The following is a 21,775-nucleotide window of genomic DNA, read 5'->3' on the forward strand; positions in this document are numbered from 1 at the left end:
TTCGATGAGGAGAGGAGGTTCTTGAATCGGCGATTCTTTTGAGGGTCGGAGGAGATTCGATGAAGAGAGGAGGAGGTCAATTAACTTGAGAAGGTTATGTTATTTTGACGAAATTATTAAAAATTTATCTTTATTAAAAATGTATCTTTATTTAGGTTATGTTATTAAAAATTTATCTTTATATGTAACCTGTTTACCTAGATGAAAACAATTACTATGTTTATCCTTCGACGCTTCTCAATGAACTGGTAATGTTTTCGATATATCTCTTAACTTATTGTACACAAAGGTATACGGTTTTGGGACATGTAGGTATACAAATAAGTGAGTCATGATCTACCTGCGGGATATTTTTTAAAATTTATTGTGTAAAGGTATACGGAGCTTTAAAATATGCGAGGAGGTTCTTGAATCGGCAAATTTTTTGGAGGGATACGTTCGAGGAGGAGGTCAATTAACTTAATACTAGTAAGTGAGTCATGATCTACCTGCGAGATATTTTTTTAATTTATTATGCAGAGGTATACGGAGTTATAAATATACATGTATACAAACGCACTCGATGCATCCTCCTCCTCCCCAATAAGTTTCAGGAGCGGTGAGGGTTTATAAACGCCTGCGAAATGTGGTATTGACGTAGTTCTTTCATAACAAGTAGAAGTGTACAACATTAAATTGTAAAATGGTCGTGTGTGAGGATTGTGGAAAAAGTTTTACTCGAGTTGACAATTTAAAAAGACATCAACGATTATCTTGTATTGGCAAGAGAATCAAGCTTGACGCACCGCAAATTCCAAAAGCAGTAAAATGTGAGGCTTGCGATGATTATGTAAATAGACAATGTTACTCTGCACATTTACGAAGCAACGCACACAAGCGTAACGCTTTTGTTATAATCGATGACGGAGTGGAGAGAATAGCTGGAGCATTCGGTGACAAAATCGTCAGTTATCGAATAAGTGAAGAAGGTTTTTTTGTGGATTTGGATGAATTTTCTCATAGAATTCGAGAAAAAATACTAAATCTAATACAAAGCGCAATCGATATTCACCGAAATGTAAAATTAAATATGGAATGTTTTGGTTTGTATTTTTTACAATCAAAGGAAGACTGTGAAATAAAATCATTCAATACGAAAAATAAGGTAGTATCATTAGCGTCGGATCTGTATAAAATATATAAGGAATTTATTGATGAAATTTCATCAAAAATGTCAGAATTCCAGGAACGAGATTCAGGTAAGCGTAATGTGACATAATATACCTATATATTAAAAAATAAATGTTTCAATATTTTATTTAGGATGGACTTTAATGCAAATTCTCTATATGGAGTTAAATTTAAACAAATATAATCCTATCAGAGCATCTAATTACATCGATCTACCATCGCAAATAAAAGCAAAGCGTGCTGTGATAAATATACAAAACGCGGATGATGCATGTTTTGCATGGGCTGTAACATCCACACTACATGAACCGAACGGTTTACCACAGAGGACATCTTCGTATCCGAATTACCTAGACTGCGGCTTAGACTATTCAAATATTGTTTTTCCAGTTAAATTACGAGATATACCTGTATTTGAAAAGCAGAACAAACTATCTATTAATGTATATGGAATAAATGAGTATTTTAAAGACGGTGTTATGAATTATGACATAATTACAATGTATATATGTCGACAAAAAGAAGAAAGACATATAAATTTATTATTGGTTACAAATGATTCCGGGAATAGTCACTATTGTTGGATAAAAAATCTGTCTCGATTACTATCATCGCAAGCATCGCAGAATGGTCATGAAAAGTATATTTGCGACGGATGCTTGGTATTCTTTACGTCAGAAAATAAACTTATCCGTCATCAAAGTGACGATTGCAGCAAGGTAAGGGCAATTTTACTAACAACAAATTTGAAAATAAATAAATATGGAAATGAAGAAAAGGAAAATATACTACAGTTCGAAAATTTTGAACGACAATTAAAAATACCGTTCGTGGTGTATGCAGATTTTGAAGCATTACAGAAACCGATCGCCGATGCGGAAGCAACAGAACTTAACGATGATAATTCATACTCCGTCAAATGTTTCAAACACGAACCTTATGCATTTGCATATTATATAAAATGTTCATATGACGAATCATTGTCGAAGTTTGAAATATATCGCGGATGTAATGCTGCTCAAATTTTCATGAGCAAGTTGGAACACGACGTTCTGAATATATACAAAAATTATTTAAGCCAACCAAAAGAAATGCTCCCATTACCACCTATTGATAGATTAATACATGAGATGCAGGATATCTGTCACATTTGTTCGCACAAAATAAAAGAAGGTAATAAAGTGTGCGATCATGATCACCTAACTGGGTTGTATAGAGGACCCGCACATGCTGTATGTAACATCAATTATCAATTACCAAAGTTCATACCGATATTCTTTCACAATCTTTCGAACTACGATTGTCATATGTTTGTGAAAGATATGGCATTAAAAGAAGAAGACGTGGACGTTATAGCACAGAATAAAGAAAAGTATATATCATTTTCGAAAAAAATTATCGTAGGAGAAAACATTGACAGCAAGGGAAAGCTAAGGCGGGTTCATATGAAATTGAGATTTGTGGATTCATTTAGGTTTATGGCTTTATCGCTAGAGAAGTTGGGTTCATTTTTGGAAGACAACCAATGCGTTCAAATCAGAAAATATTTTAGGAACGAAGAACAGTTTCGACTTATACGTCAGAAAGGAGTTTTTCCGTACTCCTTTGTGGATTCATTCGAAAAGCTGAATCTTACCGCTCTGCCAGATCGAAGTAGTTTTTACAATACTTTATGCGACGATAGTATAACCGAAGGAAATTATTGTCGTGCACAAACGGTGTGGAACTTATTTAACTGTCGCACTTTAGGCGAATATAGCGACATTTATTTAACGTCTGACGTTTTACTTTTGGCGGACGTATTTGAGAATTTCCGAACCATCTCGATGAAGTATTACTCTTTAGATCCATGTCATTACTTCACAGCGCCGGGCTTCGGTTGGGATGCATTATTACGAATGACAGGGGTAAAATTAGAATTATTAACGGACATAGACATGTTACACTTCTTTAAAAATGGTATTCGCGGTGGATTAAGTATGTGCACTAAACGCAGTGCGAAGGCTAACAATAAATTAATGATGGAATTTGATGAAACCAAAGACCCATCTTATATTTTGTATCTCGACGCTACGAATTTGTATGGACACGCAATGAGACGAAAATTACCGACGGGTGGATTTCGATGGCTATCAGATGAAGAGATTCAAAAGTTAGATATTTACAATACGGAAGACGATTCCGAAAAGGGTTACGTGTTCGAGGTAGATTTAGAGTATCCGGAAGCAATACATGATGAACACAACGATTTGCCATTTTGTCCAGAACGGATTGTACCCCCAGGTTCAAAAAATGCAAAGTTAATAGCAAATTTGGAAAATAAAACAAAATACATCATTCATTACGTGAATCTAAAGCAGTGTATCAAGTTCGGATTGAAACTAACGAAGATTTACAGAGTATTAGAATTTAAACAATCCAACTGGATGCGGAGCTACATCGATTTCAATTCCGATAAACGTGCGAAAGCTAAGAATGAATTTGAAAAAAATCATTACAAAGCAATGAATAACATCGTATACGGTAAGACAATGGAAAATGTGGAAAAGCGAGTGGATATAAGACTAGTTACCCACTGGGAATGTCGTCATAAGAAACCGGGCGTGGAAGCCCTAATAGCTAAACCAAATTTTAAATCTTCGAAAATATTTTGCGATAATTTGATAGCCGTTCAATTGAACGTCGCGGAAGTTCGTTATTGCAAACCGCTGTATGTGGGTTTCAGTATATTAGAGCTTTCGAAAACCGTAATGTACAGCTTCTTCTATGATTACTTAAAAGTTAAATATGGAAATAACATAACACTTTTATACACCGATACTGATTCCCTAATCCTAGAAATTACTACTTCCAATGTATATGAGGATATAAAAGAAAATATTGAATTTTTTGACACGTCCAATTATCCGTTAGAGAATATACACAATATACCTCGCGGTCGATCTGTGTTGGGAAGAATGAAAGATGAATATCCAAACAGGTGCATAACGTCATTTGTTGGAACAGGAGCTAAGGCGTACTGCATCACCTTGTTGAATGATAATGTAAAAAAGGCTAAAGGAGTAAAGAAATATGTTATAGATAAACATTTAAGCGTGACCGATTATAAACGTGTGGTTGAATGTGGCGGATCGGTTCATAAAAAAATGTACATTTTTAAGTCAGAATTTCATACTATGTATACCGAATTAAAGAATAAAATTGCTCTTTCATCGTGCGATGATAAACGATACATATTACCGAACGGATGTAATACTTTGGCGTGGGGTCATTGGTTGATAAAAAGATTGAATGCGAATAAATGAATTTAATTTAAAAAAAATTGTAAAGAATAATAATAATAATGTATTTGTAATGTTCGATTGTTAATAAAGTCTTGTAAACTTTTAAATAGGTCTTTATACGTTTTAAAGAACGTTAGTTTTTGAGATCCAAGAATTATGAGACGGACCTAATCCTAACCATTTCACAAACACTTGATTTCCTTTTCGCCGTAGCACTTTTTCCACCAAGTAGACGTCAGGATATTTAACTTTTTGTAATTCCTCTCGATAAAAACCACCCATAATTTTTTCATTGGATGCATCTTTGAGCAGATATGTTGTTGGGAAAGTATTACGAACAGAATGTATTGTAAACACTTCGTTAGACCAATTGGGAGTATAGTTTTTGGTGAAGGCGTGTCGATGCTTGCTCACTCTGACGTGATCACCGACATTAAATTTTTTGGTATAAGGATCCGCAATTTTTATGTAATTATAAACAGTTTTTAACAGTGTCGATGCGTTTCTGTTATTTACCTCGCTAGGTTTCATTCCTATCGTCCTGTGAACTTGGTTGTTATAATCCAGAATTAATTTGGGAAGCAATTCCAACCAACGATAGTTACCTTGCATACTAAATTCTTTCCACATTTTTTCTTTTATTGTTCTATTAAACCGTTCAACAATAGAACTCTTTAAATTGGAAAATGAACTGTAGTGATTGATGTGATATCGTGACATGAGCTTTTTAAAATCCTCATTGTAAAATTCTTTTCCGTTATCCGTTTGCAGATTCTTCGGTATGTTTTTCCGCTTTTCCGATAGAATTGTTTCCATAGCTCGCGTAACTTCTTTGCCAGTTTTGTTTTTTAGTGGTACAGCCCATCCATACTTTGAGAAAGCATTAATAACTGTTAGAATATATTTAAAATTACCATTTGCTTTTGAATAAGGTATCATCTCCACTAAATCAGCTTGAAATAAGTCCGTTAAACCTTTTATAATAACACGTCTGCGTTTATACTTTTTCCTCGCGGACGCGTGCAACTCGTTTACGACGGACCTTTTAATATCGCTCATTTTCTGGATATTTCAATGAGCAGTTCTACCATAAATGGTTTCTTGAGTAAAGTGGTCTTCGTTGTGGGTTTGCAAACTATTTTATCTCCAAAGAAGAGAACATTTAACTTTTTATTTGGATCGAAGATACTCCCGTTAATAATCATTTCAACGTCTCCTTCAAATCGGTATTTCACTATTTCACCAATATATAAAAAGTTTATATATTTACTTACGTAACCTAAATTTTGAATAATGTAATAATTATCCGTTGTATCCGTAGTTCCATCTCCGCTAAACGTAAGTATTGTTGGTTGTTTGAAATATCGTTGTAAGTTTTCACGTTTATTAAAATGAGCAGCAATGTTGTGTCCGTGTACGTGTTTACCAAACTTATCGATCGTCATACTAGACGAATGTTTTCCGAACTTGCTTAAACTCATCTGCTCTAGTTCACAAACGTCGGTGTTTTAAAACCAAAAAATGTGAGAGTCGTATATTTATGATAATATTTTAACGTATAATCTCGGCCTCTGTTAGCTCCGATATTATTGATCATATTTCATTGACATGTGCAGAATGACCTGCAGTTTGCGAGGCTATCAACAAACGCAGTCTGTCGACAAGTTCGTTGGGATCGTCCCAATACTCGTATTCGATAAGAGCCCCAGGAACGACTTGTTTTTGTAATGCACCACCGACTTTTTTCTTCGGATTCGGCCAGTATTTAGCCCAATGCACCTTGGGTTTGTTACCTTCAACGATAGGCTTGATAATATTCTGAAATTTCCCACTGTCGTCCTCAGTAGTCATACCTGCCTCTGGAATGTAATTAATGTACGGAGCATTTGAACGTAGTAAGATATCTTTGTAGTTGCGCATGTCCTGAATTGTAAATTTGTCCGGCTCATTTTTAAATAGTAAATCATATAAACCAACGGTTCCCGTATATTTGAAGTTTCCAACGTGAATATCCTGATCCTCAAAGTGAACAGGACTGACTCCAATGTAGAAACCTTCGGGAGTTTCGCGAACACCGTATAAACGATCATAATCATCTTTTAAATCAGTTGTTAAACCAACAATATACGTTCTGGGCAAAGGATGAAACTGACTCAAAGCGGCTTGTACCTCTGGAGACTCCAATCTTTCTTCTATTTCATCTTTAAGTCGTTCTATTCGATTATGTGCGTCCGAAATAAGAGCTCCGGTATCCTCGCTAGAATCGAGGAGTTCTTCTTCTTCGCCCAGCGGAACTTCATATACTTCTTCTTCTGCATGAGCTAATGGACCAAGAGGAGAAGACGTGGGAGAAGATACCAACCTTTTTTCAGGAGTCGATGTAGCAAATTTTCGTCGTTGTTCTTTTAATGGAACTTTCGGTTTTCGAATAAAATATTCGGTCTCGGTTTTAGCTGGTACGTCAGAAATATCCGGCGAGTAGCGTTGTATCTTAGATATCAATTTTTCTTCTTTTGGAGATAAACTTCGTTTTGGAATGGATAGTAAAGGCGCAGTGTCAAGTTTTGCGACAATATCCTGTAAGGGCCTTGCGATGGGTGCATATGCGGTTTCCGACCGAATCCTTGACTCCTCTAAGTCTTCTTTTAAAGAACGAATTTTGTCTCTCACGACTTCTCGTGCCGCGATAAGTTCTGCAGCTATCGTCTTGTTCATTGTATGATGTATGTGAAGTTACTACGAACTGTACAGCTGAAGTCGTTAGTTTTAAACTTCAATGAATTTATCAAAACCCTTACGGTAACGTCCCTTAGATACACTACAATCTAAATCAATAACTAGGATGCCGTGTCTATTCTCCCAACAAGCATCGCTAATTTCCTTTAGCCGATGAAACTCCATATCGCTCATTATGTGATCTTCAAATACGTGTTTTAAATTTGTTAAGTCTTGTTTAAATAACACCAAAAAGTTACAATTATCACGAACTAATTGTTTTGGAATTGCACTATAACTTTGACAAATTAGAAAACAATCAATGTTTTTATGTCGACCATACGAAAAAAATTCCTTAATGACATTTTTACCTGTACAGGAAACATCGTCAAATACGACTACCGAATATTCTTTCGCATCTTCCGGTCGAATGAACTCGTCTATATTAGAAAATTCATAGTAACCGCAATCTTTTATAGGTTCAATTAAACGTCTTAAAAAATCGTACTTATTTTGGTATAACGAATTAGAACATAAGTACAAGTTTAGGAAGCGCAACCCATTACGTGCAACTAAAAGCGATAACATAGCATTTGTTTTTCCGACACCTGAGGGTCCTACAATTAAACCTCGCTTACATTTTCCACCAAATAAATTGCTGTGTCTTGTAAAGTGTTCTTCGACCGAACCATTACTAAAATTTACTATAGGCAGTGTTAGAAGTTGCGGTAAACATTTTAATCTCTCGTCGATCATGATTCTCGTACTAAATGAATTATAACATTAACAGGATAAGACTGAATGAAAATATAGCAAAAGAAACTATATATACATATATTTAAGAAGAATAATAATAATAATAATAATAAGTATAATACGTTAACCATTTAACCTAACATAACCTAACCTAACCTAAGGAAGAGGAGGAAAAATGGTTACCACTCCTCCTCCTCTTCCTGCTCATCCCGCACTTCATACGGGGGCGGAGGCGCTGCAGGTGTCGGTGTCGGAGGTTCTATCCCAGTCGAACAATGGTGTATGTGCATGTTTTGAACATGCACCTGCCCTCTCACCACTGCCGACTCTGAGACAATACTGTTTACCTAAGAAGATTATGAAATTAAAAACGTGCAAAAAAGATTATAGATATAGCCTACCAGCTGAAACAGGGTATCTACTTTGACCTCCAATGACGCAACTCTTCGCTCCAACGTGAGCACCCTCCCGAAGTTGTTGCTACCGGACATCTTTTTAGCTAGGAAGGGAAGTTATTAGTATGTAAAGAAGACAAAATGAATTCTGCTTTTTTCATTTCAACGGTTAATGTTGCAACGGTGATGTCGAGTGACGTTATTAAAGAGTGGTTAGAACTCGACGCCAGCCCTTCCCTAAACTGTGCAAGTTCTCTCAAAGAGGTCTGCAATTGAAGTACCTTTGCATGAAGGTCTTTATAAAAATTTTGATACAAAATATTAATTTCGGTCAAAATCTCCTCTTTGGTTGTTTCTACTGCTGCACACATTGCATTTGAAAAAAGGCTGGCAGGTACATCGGAAATGACTGAAGTAGCGGGAATTGTGTCCACCCTTAAGATTTGTACTTTCGGGCTTAATGAGGGAATTTCTATGGTAGGAATGTTTATGTTAGTAGGGGGAGTGGGAATCGACGAAGCTTTAGAAGAAGAAGCCTTAGAAACAAAAGCTGCATTAATAGCTTTAAGGTATGTCCGGTTTTCGGTGCAGTGTTGGGATACCGCCATTAAAGAAAGAGAGTCGTTGGACTCATCGCTGCTAGCCACTTCCGAGTGTGTCACTTCAACCTTTGACAGAGTCGCAGGTTCAACTGACACACGCTTGTGTTTGGTACTTCGCGAACGAGCACGGGTCTCCCGTCGAAGCCCTTACGGTAACGTCCCTTAGATACACTACAATCTAAATCAATAACTAGGATGCCGTGTCTATTCTCCCAACAAGCATCGCTAATTTCCTTTAGCCGATGAAACTCCATATCGCTCATTATGTGATCTTCAAATACGTGTTTTAAATTTGTTAAGTCTTGTTTAAATAACACTAAAAAGTTACAATTATCGCGAACTAATTGTTTTGGAATTGCACTATAACTTTGACAAATTAGAAAGCAATCAATGTTTTTATGCCGACCATACGAAAAAAATTCCTTAATGACATTTTGACCTGTACAGGAAACATCGTCAAATACGACTATCGAATATTCTTTCGCATCTTCCGGTCGAATGAACTCATCTATATTAGAAAATTCATAGTAACCGAAATCTTTTATAGGTTCAATTAAACGTCTTAAAAAATCGTACTTATTTTGGTATAACGAATTGGAGCATAAGTATAAGTTTAGGAAGCGGAGGCCATTACGTGCAAGTAAAAGCGATAACATAGCATTTGTTTTTCCTACACCAGAGGGTCCTACAATTAAACCTCGCTTACATTTTCCACCAAATAAATTACTGTGCCTTGTAAAGTGTTCTTCGGTCGTACCTTTACTAAAATTTAGTATTGGCAGTGTTAGCGGTTGCGGTAAACACTTTAGTTTCTTATCGATCATGATTCTTGCACTAAATGAATTATAACATTAACAGGATAAGACTGAATAAAAATATAGCAAAAGTAACTTTATATAGATATATAAAATATATTGAGTATATTGGAACTATAAAATGATAACAATTTAACTTAATAATTAACTTAATAATTAACTTAATAATTAACTTAATAATTAACTTAATAATTAACTTAATAATTAACTTAATAATTAACTTAATAATTAACTTAATAATTAACTTAATAATTAACTTAATAATTAACTTAATAATTAACTTAATAATTAACTTAATATTAACTTAATAAATAAAAGAAGAGAAGGAGTAGTTACCACTCCTCCTCCTCCTCTTCTTGATATCTTTGGTAAGGAGGTGGTGGTGCTGCTGGTGCCGGAGTAGTTGCCGGAGTCGGTGCCGGAGTCGGTGAACTAACACATGTACAACGGTTAATGTGCATGTTTTGCACATGCACTTCACCCCTCACCACAGCCGATTCTGACACACTCTGCAGCTGAGAAGATAAAATTAATGACATGGAAAAAAGTATTATAAGTATAACGTACCAACTTAAATATAGCATCTAATTTTACCTCCAACGAGGCAACTTTCTGCTCCAATTCACATAGTCTTATCATATGATTAACTCTCATATTATCCATATGATTGTCTCTCATATTATCAGTCATCTTTAAGCTAGGAAGGGAAGTTTACGCTATTAGTAGTGAAACTAGATAAAATACATTCAGCCTTTTTAATTTCACAGGTTAATGATGCTATGGTGATGTCGAGCGATATTGTTAAAGGGTTGTTACAGCTCGATGCCAGCCCTTCTCTAAACTGTGAAAGTTCTCTCAAAGAGGTCTGCAATTGAAGAACCTTTGCATGAAGGTCTTTATAAAAATTTTGATACAAATTATTAATTTCGGCCAAAATCTCCCCTTTGGTTGTTTCTACTGCTGTACACATTGCGTTTGAAAAAAGGCTGGCAGACACATCGGAAATATCTGAAGTAGCAGGAATATTAGCAGGAATATTAGCAGGAATATTGTCAACCCTTAAGATGTGTACTTTCGGGCTTAACGAAGGAATTTCGGTGTTAGGGATATTTGAGTTAGTAACGGGAGCCAATGAAGCTTTAGAAGAAGAAAAAGAAGCCTTAGTAGCTTTAAGATACTTCCGGTTACTACAGTGTTGTGATACCGCCATTAAAGCAAGAGAGTCGTCGGATTTATCGGACTCGTTCTCGGTAACCACTTTCGACTGTGTCATTTCAACCTTCGACGGGGTCGCTTGTTCAACTGACACATACTTGCGTTGGCTACGTCGCGAACGAGCACGTGCCTCCCTTCTTTCCTCTCTATACTTTTCTGACGGTACCCACACACCTGCAGCCTTCTTCCAATGTTCACGGTTCCCCGAATTCCGACGAAGTGAAAGGCGTTTCACATTTTTATCGTCGACATTCGCGGAACCTGCGACGTTCAGAAGCGACGGATCTTGCTGCGCATTAGATTCCACGTTAGGATCCATCGGCTGCTCATTAGGCTGCACGTTTGGATCCAGCGCCTTTTCAACAGTCGATATGTTCAACAGGTTTATGTCAAAACTGTTTAACAGGAATGACTCCTGGCTGCTGGCGAAACCGGGAGCAGTTAAATCAATTTGACTAAAACCGTCTTGAGACATCTTGATAAAAAAGATTCATACATTAATTTATTTTATTTTAATAAAAAATCATGTATACTTACATCGCTTGATGAAAAGAACGTTAAAATCTAATTGCAGTGGGTGCTGAATGATAGGATGTGAATGATAAAAAATTATTGTAGATATTATGATACAAACGTTCGAATAATAAAGTTATGCTTACCAACAAAAATTAAGATTCAAAATAGAAGGAGCTATAGGAATGAAAAAAACAGATTAGCAACAATATATGCAAAGGAAAAGAAGGCTATACTTGGAATTTTAGATTTCCCCCATTCCCATCCCCACTCTTCCATCTCCACTTTGGGAGGAGCCTGAGGAGGAGCATGGGAGGAGCATAGGAGGAGCTTCAATAAACAATCCTTTTCCCTTTTTCTTTTTTTTTTTTTTTTTCCTTTTTTCTTCCTTTTTTCCCCTTTCTTTCTTCCTTTTCCAATTTAATACTTTTTCAATTTACAACCCAAGTCATACCAACCCACCCCAATGTATACATACCATGTATTCGTTTAGATTAACTATTTTTTCTTTTAAATTAAAACAACTTTTTACAATCTTTTATTATTATTATTATTAATTTACAATCTATAACTGACAATGTTTATATACTAAACCATACATAAAAAACAATCCTTTCTTGCCGATGGTGGACCATCAATATGCGTTTCCCAATGAGGCAAATTATAATGTTCAAAACAGGGCAGCTTGCTTTGTAATCGCTCATCGTTTCTATACTTCAACGGTAATTTAAACCAAACCGCCGCCAAATCTAATGGCTTTACTTTATTGATATAATAATCGATTGGTAAATAACATAATTCGTAGTTTTTAATATTCGCAAAAGATAAATCAGATTCGTATGTTTCCATAATATCCCACACTTTATTAATTATAAAAGTTGAAAGTCCCAATCTGGTAACTAACCGCCAAAGACGTTCCATCTTGAACTGCTCTACCGCTACTACCCGTCTACTACCCGTCGTATCTCTAGGTAATATTTGAGGCTTGAAGCCAAGTAACGGCCCTATAGAATTATCGCATGCAAAATTAATTCGACGGGTACTTTTTATTAAAGAATGTTGTGTGTTATTATTCCCCTTAATCCTTATTACGACTCCTTTAACGTGTCTTTTGTCTAGCTGTTCATTCACGAACTCGGCAATATCATCAATATCGTACGTTCCAACAGGTACTATTATATTGTTTTTAAAATGTCCTGTCTTATCTTCGTATTGGATTACGTTGTTGTTTTTATTAACGTTTGCTAAACTATTAAACGTTTCGAAATTCAAAAGAGCCAACTCGTAACTACCAAATTCGTACAAATAGATCGGAGGATTAAAATTACAAGTCAATTCAGATGACTTTCCAGTCAACGTAAATGTATATGTCGTGTGTATTGCTTCTTTCTCCATTACTTCTGAACGTCTAAACGTCTCTAGACTCTAATAGATCCTTTTATTACTTAGAAACTTCAGACACAACTGTCCGCAATTTTGACCTATTTCTCTTTGATATTGACAGTAATTATACTTTACTTGACCACCCCTACCGTCTGACAGCAAATATTGTTCAATTTCTAATGGCGGTCTTAAATCACCGTAACTGTCGAAACAGTATATGTCCTTGTCGTCTTTCTTATAGGCGACCCAATGCGTCCCTCGTCCTTTCAAGTTGTCCAAGTTAACAATACCTCTTTCCTTCTTTTTAATCTTACTCGGGAGATTGTCTCTCATAAATATACCCCGGAAATGTGGAATTTTTAGTACTTTCGCAAACTTTTCCAACTCGACGTTAGTTAACGCACGACGAGGTATTCGAACTAGTTTTTTGAACTAGATGTTATACCGCAACCTTTCTTATAGGGTTTATTGAAGTAACCTGTGCCGCCAACATTATTCCTCTTTCCTTCAATAAACAAACCGCAACCTTTCTTATATGGTTTTATATAAAATCCGCTACCTACGGCCTTTGCTTCCATAGCCTTGTTATGTCTTCGTTCTTCATCTAATTGCTCTCTAGCTGTTTTCGCGTTGTTTATAGTTCTTGCAATAGCGGCAGCACCACCGCCGATACTACCTAGGGCACCTAAAGCTGCGAACAGGGGAATTAAAGGTAAAAATCCTCCCGTTTTCGGAATTCGAATAACTCGACCTCTAGGTCCGGAAATTCTTTTTCTTATCTTTTTCAAAGCTCCGTACGCCGCTTTAACGTTTGTCAACAAATTCTTAGCACCTGATCTCGATATTGCGTTGCGAGCGAATCGAAGTGCATCTACAAAAGATATAGCTCCACCACGCGTTCGGACTTTTTTTAAAGGTCGTCGACCCGTACGATTTCTTTTTCTACCTACGCCCATACCGACCGCTACTTTTGCTTTCATTAAGGCGGCAACTGCGGACGATGCCACTTTTTCTCCAAGAGTAGACTCTTTATTTCGTATTCGTTCTTTCGCTGCTTTATATAATGCTCTGTCTGCGTCGTGTCTAAATTTTAAATTTGAACTGACCGTATATGCTATATCGTGTTTCTTACACGCTTCGTCTAATGGATTCACGCCTCGATCTCCTCTCGATAATCTCTTTTCCACCTTGGTACCCGGTCCACAAAAATTATATCCTGGCAAATGAAGTTCTATCGGAAGTTTATCTATCAACTTGTTAAAAAATCCTCAACCAATTCGTTTGCCTGTCAAACGATAACTGTTACGATTAGGTTCTAACAAATTCATTTTATAATTTCACTCCTTCTTCCTTTTCTTCACAGTTAAAAACTAGAAATGAAGCTCTGCTGTTGTGCTTTAAGCTTTTATTCCTTTTAAATATTTTACAAAAACAGTTTTGCTCTTAATTTATACTTAAATCTATTAATATTATTATTATTATTATTATTCAGCTACACTTAAATCTACTAATATCCTAAAAATTAATTGTTACTCAGTTAAAAACATTTCGATTACTCTACAATGCTAAAACGTTCTTGATATATATTTAATCTATAATCTACATCTAAATATTTTTCTAATAACTTATTTACGTTTCTTATCCTAGCCTTAAATCTAATTCCGTCCAACATCTTTTCTTCCCAGTCACTTATCCTTGATTGTCTGTAAGCAAACGCCCAAGTGTGCATTCGGTACACTCTATTTTTCGATTCCCAAAACGTCACTTTTTTTTCCATTTTATTCACTTCACATCTTCATTAATGCGTGCAAATCTAAATCCAGTAATACCTTATCCATACCGTATACGAGCAGTTCTTTAGTTACGCACAAATGTTCACTTGGTGCACCGTTTGAAGCAACCAATATATTCGATTTTATATCACCTTGCATTGTTGATATCGATCACGCTATCGTAATAATTTTTATATTCCATACACTTTAATACTTCTACCCTACTCGAAACTAAATCGCTAAGTTTCCACAATTCGTGTAACGAGTCGTAAGCCAGGTAAAATATTTCTGACCCCCTTTCCATTTTCAACACTTTTCGTACATTTTCTATCCATTGGCTGCTGCAGGTCACGCCGCCTACAACGAAATGTGGTGGTGTCGATAAATCACCAACAAAACTATTCATAATCAATTGTCTGCTATTAATCACATTTTTCCATTCGTCTTCGGTAAAAGTTATGCATTGCCCTTTTCCCATTAATCTTATAACCGGATCAAAATGCAGATTGGCAGACATGCCAACCGATATCCATTTCGTTCGACTTTTATTTAAATAATATGTACTCTCGGAGAATAATGGCGCTTGATTACCTTTTTGGAGATTATTTTTCACTGCTTCATTTAATACTACGTTACTTGTGAAAGGTAACTTTCCACAATTTTCTACATAATGTTGTTGATTGCTAGGAAATACGTACTCCGCTAAGTCGGAAGCCAACAAATTAATTCCATCGAATACCACATCCTTTTTTCTTTGATTATCACTTCCTAGCGACACATTTGTTGCAGTTGTCTCATTACAATTACCCTCCATTTTGATGTTTCGGGCAGGTTTTTTAGTTTCACCCTTTTCAAATGAATTTACAGCAGCTCTCTTAGTTGGACATTTGGGGTTCGGTCTGGTTGCCACTAAACATCAGTATTATTGTTTACATTAGTACATTATCTACTTGTATTACATTTGAATTACTTACTCGTTACGTTAAAAATCCTCTGTACTAAATGCACCAAAAATCTACACGATATTTTTAATATGTACTAAATACACAAAAACCTTACTCTGAAGCACAACACTCTGCGGTACAACTTCGACCAACGTTTGTATTTATAGCAATACATAAGGTTGCTGGTGGGGGGAGTAATATTTCACATCATTACCGAATATATCTATTATACATGTTCTAACACGTCATTATATCGTGAGACGTCAGACAAAACGCATGACAAATTTATTAAGAAGCTCTTAAAAAATATCTCGCAGGTGGATCATGACTCATCTACTACTAACAAGTTAGTTGACCTCCTCCTCAAACCTGTCCTCCCAAAAAATTTGCCGATTCAAGAACCTCCTCGCATATTCTTAAATACCCGTACACCTTTACATAATAAAATAAAAAATATCTCGCAGGTAAGTTATGACTCACTTATTTGTATACCTACATGTCTCAAAATCGTATACTTTTGTGTATAATAATAAATTAAGAGATATATCGAAAACATTAACAGTTCATTGAGAAGCGTCGAAGGATAAACATAGTAATTGTTTTCATCTAGGTAAACAGGTTATAAAGATAAATTTTTAATAACATAACCTAAATAATAAAGATAGATTTTTAATAATTTCGTCAAAATAACATGACCTTCTCAAGTTAATTGACCTCCTCCTCTCTTCATCGAATCTCCTCCGACCCTCAAAAGAATCGCCGATTCAAGAACCTCCTCTCCTCATCGAACCTCCTCTGACCCCCAAAAAATTTGCCGATTCAAGAACCTCCTCCTAGAACGCAGGTTCGAGGAGGACGTTCTTAAATCGGCGAATCTATACTACTGCAATTAACCAGGACTAATTACCAAAAAAACAGTGCTGTACTGGTAAAACCAGTATGAATGGTAACCTTACTCTGACGCCATCCGTAGTAGGCCATTCTTCCCCGAACACTCTTAATCTGAGGTCGTTGAGGGCAGAACAGTCACACAAGATGTGATAAACCGTCTCGTCGTCGTGTTCACAAGCACGACAGAGAGAGCTGTCAACACACTTTATGTTATAAAGGTGTTTATTTACCTTACAGTGACCTGTAACAAGTCCCGTAATAATCCGTAAGGCGCTCTTACCCAGTCTTACAAATTTCTGTGCTGAGTCAGCTGAGAGATAAAATAATAACCGCTTAGCTAACTGGCACCCTTTAATTCTATCCCACCAACCAAGGAACTTTTTGCGGGTTAGGCTTTTGATAACTTAATATGAGATACCATAGAAGGGACAACTGTCGGCAAAGGGGAACAGGGTACTTTCCCAGCAGCCCTTTTTGCCAGCCTATCGGCGTGCTTATTCCCCGAGTGAGTCGAGTGTCCCTTTCTCCACTGCAGTGTGACAGTGTTTAGTGTCGCCGCCGCTTCAAGCGCCAAATGACAATCCATAATCAGCGCAGAGGTAAATTTATCCTTGTTTAGAGCTAAAACAGATTGTTTACTAAAAGATTGTAAAAGTCTTACCTCTATAATTGGAGCTAACAATGTAGTCGGCAGCAAATTTTTTTAGCGACTAATTCCGGGTGCTTGACGGCGATGCCTTCTCCAAGTGATATGAGGAGACGGAGCTGTAAATCATTAGAAAATACTCCCGCTCTTGCACCAGTCCGTCTACACGAACCATCAGTGTAGATTGTAAGGGTGTTATTTCCATCTACTTCTGTGGAACCACAATGGGTGAGATATTTCCTTGAAAAAGTGAATTTAGCCGGTATATAGTCCGTGCAGCATTCCAATAGAGGTGTGTTTGTCAACGCTCCCTCCAACGTGCTGCACTTCCTCCGGTTTCCTCTCCCTTGAAAAGTTCTACTTCCCGTAGTCGCAACATGGTAATCAGCGCCACCTTCTGAATATATAAATGTAGAGGTGGCAAGTTTAACATGTTTTCCATGGCCGCAGTGCGGGTCGTCCTAATGGCACCTGTAACATACATATACGCAAGTCTCTGTATTCTATTTAGTGCGGCAGTGATGGTAACCTGTAAGGTTTTAAGAAATAAAAATTTAAGGTGTAGGATGATAATTGTTTATTAAGTTTGTATAAAAATATAGTTACCGTTATTTTTTGTTTTTTAATTTTTCAAACAAAATCATTTGTCACGCCTTAAATCCTTAACGTAGATAATTACATTGAAAATCCACACAAACAAGGACAATACCAATTCCTCAACTTCTCTAACCCAAGTGTTGCTGCCGCAAGTACCTGGATGACTCTCAGTCACGGGGGGGGGGAGGTACAATTGATTTTATTTAAAGGCGCCACCTCGTTAATCCCGCGACACCTACTAACGAGGAAGTGACAATGTGTTGTGAAATAGGTTTAAGGTAGGTTGAGGAGATACTCATTCACAAAATACAAAAAAAATTTTTGAAGGTAAAGCTCGATATAATGAAACAAATAAACACACTTCAACAACAACAAAAAATTCAAAACGATCAGTAAAATTAAAAAAAAAACAATAATAAAAGTAAACCCTTTAAAAAAAAAAAGATTGTAAGTACGCGCAATTCCTCGAAAACAAAGAGCTCAGTGCTGACGAACAAATTGATCAATTTCCAACTCCGAAAATTGTCAAACAATCGAATCTTTTACAAAAAAAATTAATAAGAAAACTGAAATTATATACAATGTTTATATATACTGATTTTATATATGAAATTATCAATGAATATGGAAAAGTTAAAAAAAAAATTACCCTTAAGGGGAAATTTAATTATTATAAAAAAAAAATTCAAACAATAAATGAAATATATTTTTTTTAACAATTAAACAAAAACACTCTGACCTTTTTCTTTTGTTTTATCAAAAACTAAGTTGAGAGTTCCATTTCCAAAAGTACATGAAATTCCAGTGGAGGCCGTCAGGTTGGTGGTCGAAAAGGTAAGGATGGATGCTGTTATTCCAAAAATAACTTTCCCAAAAAAAAATTTCTCAAAACTGCTTTCCGTTTCAGGTTTCTCAAAATTCCAAAATGTCTTTGATGGATACCACGATTCGACGTGTCGAAAATTTCGATATAAATCGACAATATATTACGGTTCAAATTATTTTCGACCGTACACGTGCCGCCTCACAACGTTACGAGGCTAAAATACAACTGAATTAAAGATTAATACTGCGTTTTTCTACTCCGGGAAATCCCGATAGTAATTAAATACTTTCTCGATGTTTGGTGAATAACTCCGCAAAAAAAACGTTATTTGTCTACGACCCAAACCAATTACAAAATCTTATCTTCAAAAATGTCGCTTCAAGACAAAAATGCCTCACCATACATCAAACGCGATAGACTGTCTAGTGCAAGTGACCGAGGTAATATCCGGAAAAGGCTTAAGTACTCGTTTCCAAAAACCGACAAAAAATTTTATATCGCATCCGAGTTTCCGATTCCGAGTTCAAATCAATTTCGGTATCTGAATCGCCTCATCTGATAAAACCCCAAATTCAAAAAAAAAATGAAAAACTTGAAGAGTTGATTCAAAACTGTTAAATTTTTACCATAATATTAATTAAAGCATGCAAATACTAATTTAATTCCGCCCTCTATGAATTAAAGAATAAAACAAAAAAGTATAAACTATAAACGAGTAGGTAGTATAAACAAAGTTTTTTTGCAACTACTCGAGTTTGGATAAACGACTTCACGTATACAAATTCGTTCTTTATTATGTCGTCGTTGAGAATTCTTTGGTTAAAATACAAATAAAAATCTGCAACTTTCTTATCTCTTGACATTTTACAACTAACAAATTGTTAATTTGACATAACTTCATTTCTTTGACTAATAATAACCAATCTCTGAATTAATTCACTTGAGCCTGCATATTATTTTATTTTTTTGTGATCAAACTAACAATTTTAGGAGAAAATGTCAAGAGACAAAAAAGTTGCGTATTGAATCCCACTATTTCAATCGAAAGTTTTTAAATAGAAAAATGTAGACGTATTAAAAAGTTCTAATGCAAAGTATTATGGGGTTGATTTTTTCAGCCTCTTGTAATGACATTTTCGGGTTATAAAAATCGTCAAAAAATGTCATTTTATTAACAGCAGTTACCTGCCAAATTTCAATCTTCTAAATTCCTCCATAATGGATTTATTAAATAAAAACAATTTTTTCCCCTAACTTTAGAGTACTGTAACTCGGTGGGGAAGGGGTTTTGAACAAAAACTTATATGAAAGACTCTCCATAATTTTTGCTGAAAAATCACTTCTTGAAATCTGTCGCATTAATTTAGAAACAGCCTGTATATTAATGAACTTTTTTAAGGTGACGTTATTGTGTTGACTGAACATAATGAAAATCATGAATACATAATAACAAAAAACATGACAAATCCTGCTAACTACTTATAAATGCAAATTACAAATTACTTATGTTGTAAAATAGTAACTTCATTGCTTATTTTAATCATGCATGGAAAGGGACACGATTGCTGAAAAAACTAAAATGACTTTTGTTTATGGAGCAGTCAAAGATATTAATGTTGCCCAAAATGTATTCGAACAAAGATTTCTAGACAGACACATCCTATTTTGTGTAAGATCTTCAATAGAGAAGTAGGCGCTACAAGAAATTCAATGTTTAAGGTGTTGTTCGTAATAATCCACATATTTCTTTTAGCATAATTTTTATGACTCAGCTGTATCCCAACACAGTGTACTTAGATTTTTACATTGCCATAAATTTCACTAGTACGCTGTTTCCATCAAGAGCTTCAGGAATGATATCCATAAGCCAAGTATGCTTTATTGGTTACTAGAAAATTCTTATTGGTTACATGAAATGAATTACTAACGACGTTGGGCAGTTAATATATTGTGTGGGATTATAGGTAACTTTTCAATTGGCCCTTTCTTCGAAAAACATGCTTATCAAAAAACATGTACCCTTTAGCGGCCCTTACACGATCAATAGTATTGACAATGTCAATATTATTGATTAGTATTAGTATTATTGATACAACCATCAATCCTCGTGATGACCAGTCTCAATACTTCACTACCTTACCCGATCAATATTATTGTCAATAAGTTTGCTCAATAAGTTACCTTTTTACCACGAACAGGGTGAATCTACGTAGTTTTACTCGGTTATTTGCCGGTTTTTCCTTTCCAAATAAGGATAATCGTACAAAAGCTTGCGTAGCTATTATTTTGGGAGTAGTATAAGAAGGAGAGTTCTGGAGCAGGATTATCCCATATCTTGCGCTCTGTGATTGGTTGAAATGCCAATATGGCGGTCAAAAATTTAGTAACTTTTAGGGATTTTCATTTTACATGTTGGCAATGAATCTCAATTATGTTGGTACTACTGAGGGTGGAGGGAATGCAAATTTTTTTAATATAAATAAAAGTAGGGTGACCGTCAATATATAAAAATTACGATTAATGATTCGTGCTACAATTAGGACTAAGTGTGTGAAAGTGAAAGGAGAATTAAAAAAAAAAAACAACAAACGTTACAGTGAACTTGTATTTTAAAGGTGAGTAATATACATTGAAATGAAGCGTGTTAAATTTAAAGAAGATTTAGATGTGTATTATATTGATGAAGACGAATATAGCAAAAATGCTAGAAACGGATCGGAATGGTTGCAAGCAGCTGCAGATAGGTATCGTTTTAAGAGACGTATTGAAGAAACTGAAAAATTATTGTATGAAATATTACGTAAAAAAAATGAGAAATTAAATAAATAAAACACTTTAAATGGTATTTAATATATTATTTATTTAAATATGTAATCTTATGTATGGTTCTATTAGGTTTAAAACATCTACATAATCTTGTGTGTTTGTAGAGGGCCAATGTGCCGAATCAGGACCGGATTGCCATCCAACTGGTTTCCCTTTAGCTCCATTTCTCATGTTGTTTATTAACCATGCCATTATATTCTGGTGTGATATTCGCGACAGTGGCTCAAAGTTAAATTCATAGTTGAGTGCTTTGAAAACTTGTATACATCTTTTTACAAATTCATTGTCTGCACAATACAATGCATCGCAAATCAATTTATCACAATAATAACGTAAATTACGGTATTTACATATAAGATTATTAATAGAAACAATTCCTTCGTTATCAGCGAATAAATTAGTTAATAAATATTTTTTATACATTT

The 21,775-nt window shown here is 35.4% G+C and overlaps 2 protein-coding genes across 2 annotated transcripts; one reads left to right on the plus strand and one right to left on the minus strand.

Moving 5' to 3' along the window:
- The first annotated feature begins 682 nt into the window (after nucleotides 1-682).
- LOC139432543 (uncharacterized) lies at nucleotides 683-4,475 on the plus strand. The gene is made up of 2 exons (XM_071201234.1): nucleotides 683-1,238; nucleotides 1,303-4,475. Exons 1-2 carry the CDS (start codon nucleotides 683-685, stop codon nucleotides 4,473-4,475), a joined length of 3,729 nt encoding a protein of 1,242 aa, XP_071057335.1.
- A 5,952-nt stretch (nucleotides 4,476-10,427) lies between these two features.
- Nucleotides 10,428-11,620, minus strand: LOC139432538 (uncharacterized). The gene is made up of 2 exons (XM_071201230.1): nucleotides 11,490-11,620; nucleotides 10,428-11,427 (listed from the first exon to the last, which is right to left on the minus strand). The coding sequence occupies exon 2, from the start codon at nucleotides 11,425-11,427 to the stop codon at nucleotides 10,435-10,437; it is 993 nt and encodes a 330-aa protein (XP_071057331.1). The 5' UTR covers nucleotides 11,490-11,620; the 3' UTR covers nucleotides 10,428-10,434.
- Nucleotides 11,621-21,775: the final 10,155 nt, after the last annotated feature.

The sequence above is a fragment of the Onthophagus taurus genome, unplaced genomic scaffold (genome assembly GCF_036711975.1).
Source record: "Onthophagus taurus isolate NC unplaced genomic scaffold, IU_Otau_3.0 ScKx7SY_25, whole genome shotgun sequence".
Classification (NCBI taxonomy): Eukaryota; Metazoa; Arthropoda; class Insecta; order Coleoptera; family Scarabaeidae; genus Onthophagus; species Onthophagus taurus.

Coding starts and splice junctions, on each gene's coding strand:
- LOC139432543 (XM_071201234.1), top strand. CDS start 683: ATGGTCGTGTGTGAGGATTGTGGAAAAAGTTTTACTCGAGTTGACAAT. Junction 1,239..1,302: donor ATTCCAGGAACGAGATTCAG/GTAAGCGTAATG, acceptor TATTTTATTTAG/GATGGACTTTAATGCAAATT.
- LOC139432538 (XM_071201230.1), bottom strand. CDS start 11,427: ATGTCTCAAGACGGTTTTAGTCAAATTGATTTAACTGCTCCCGGTTTC.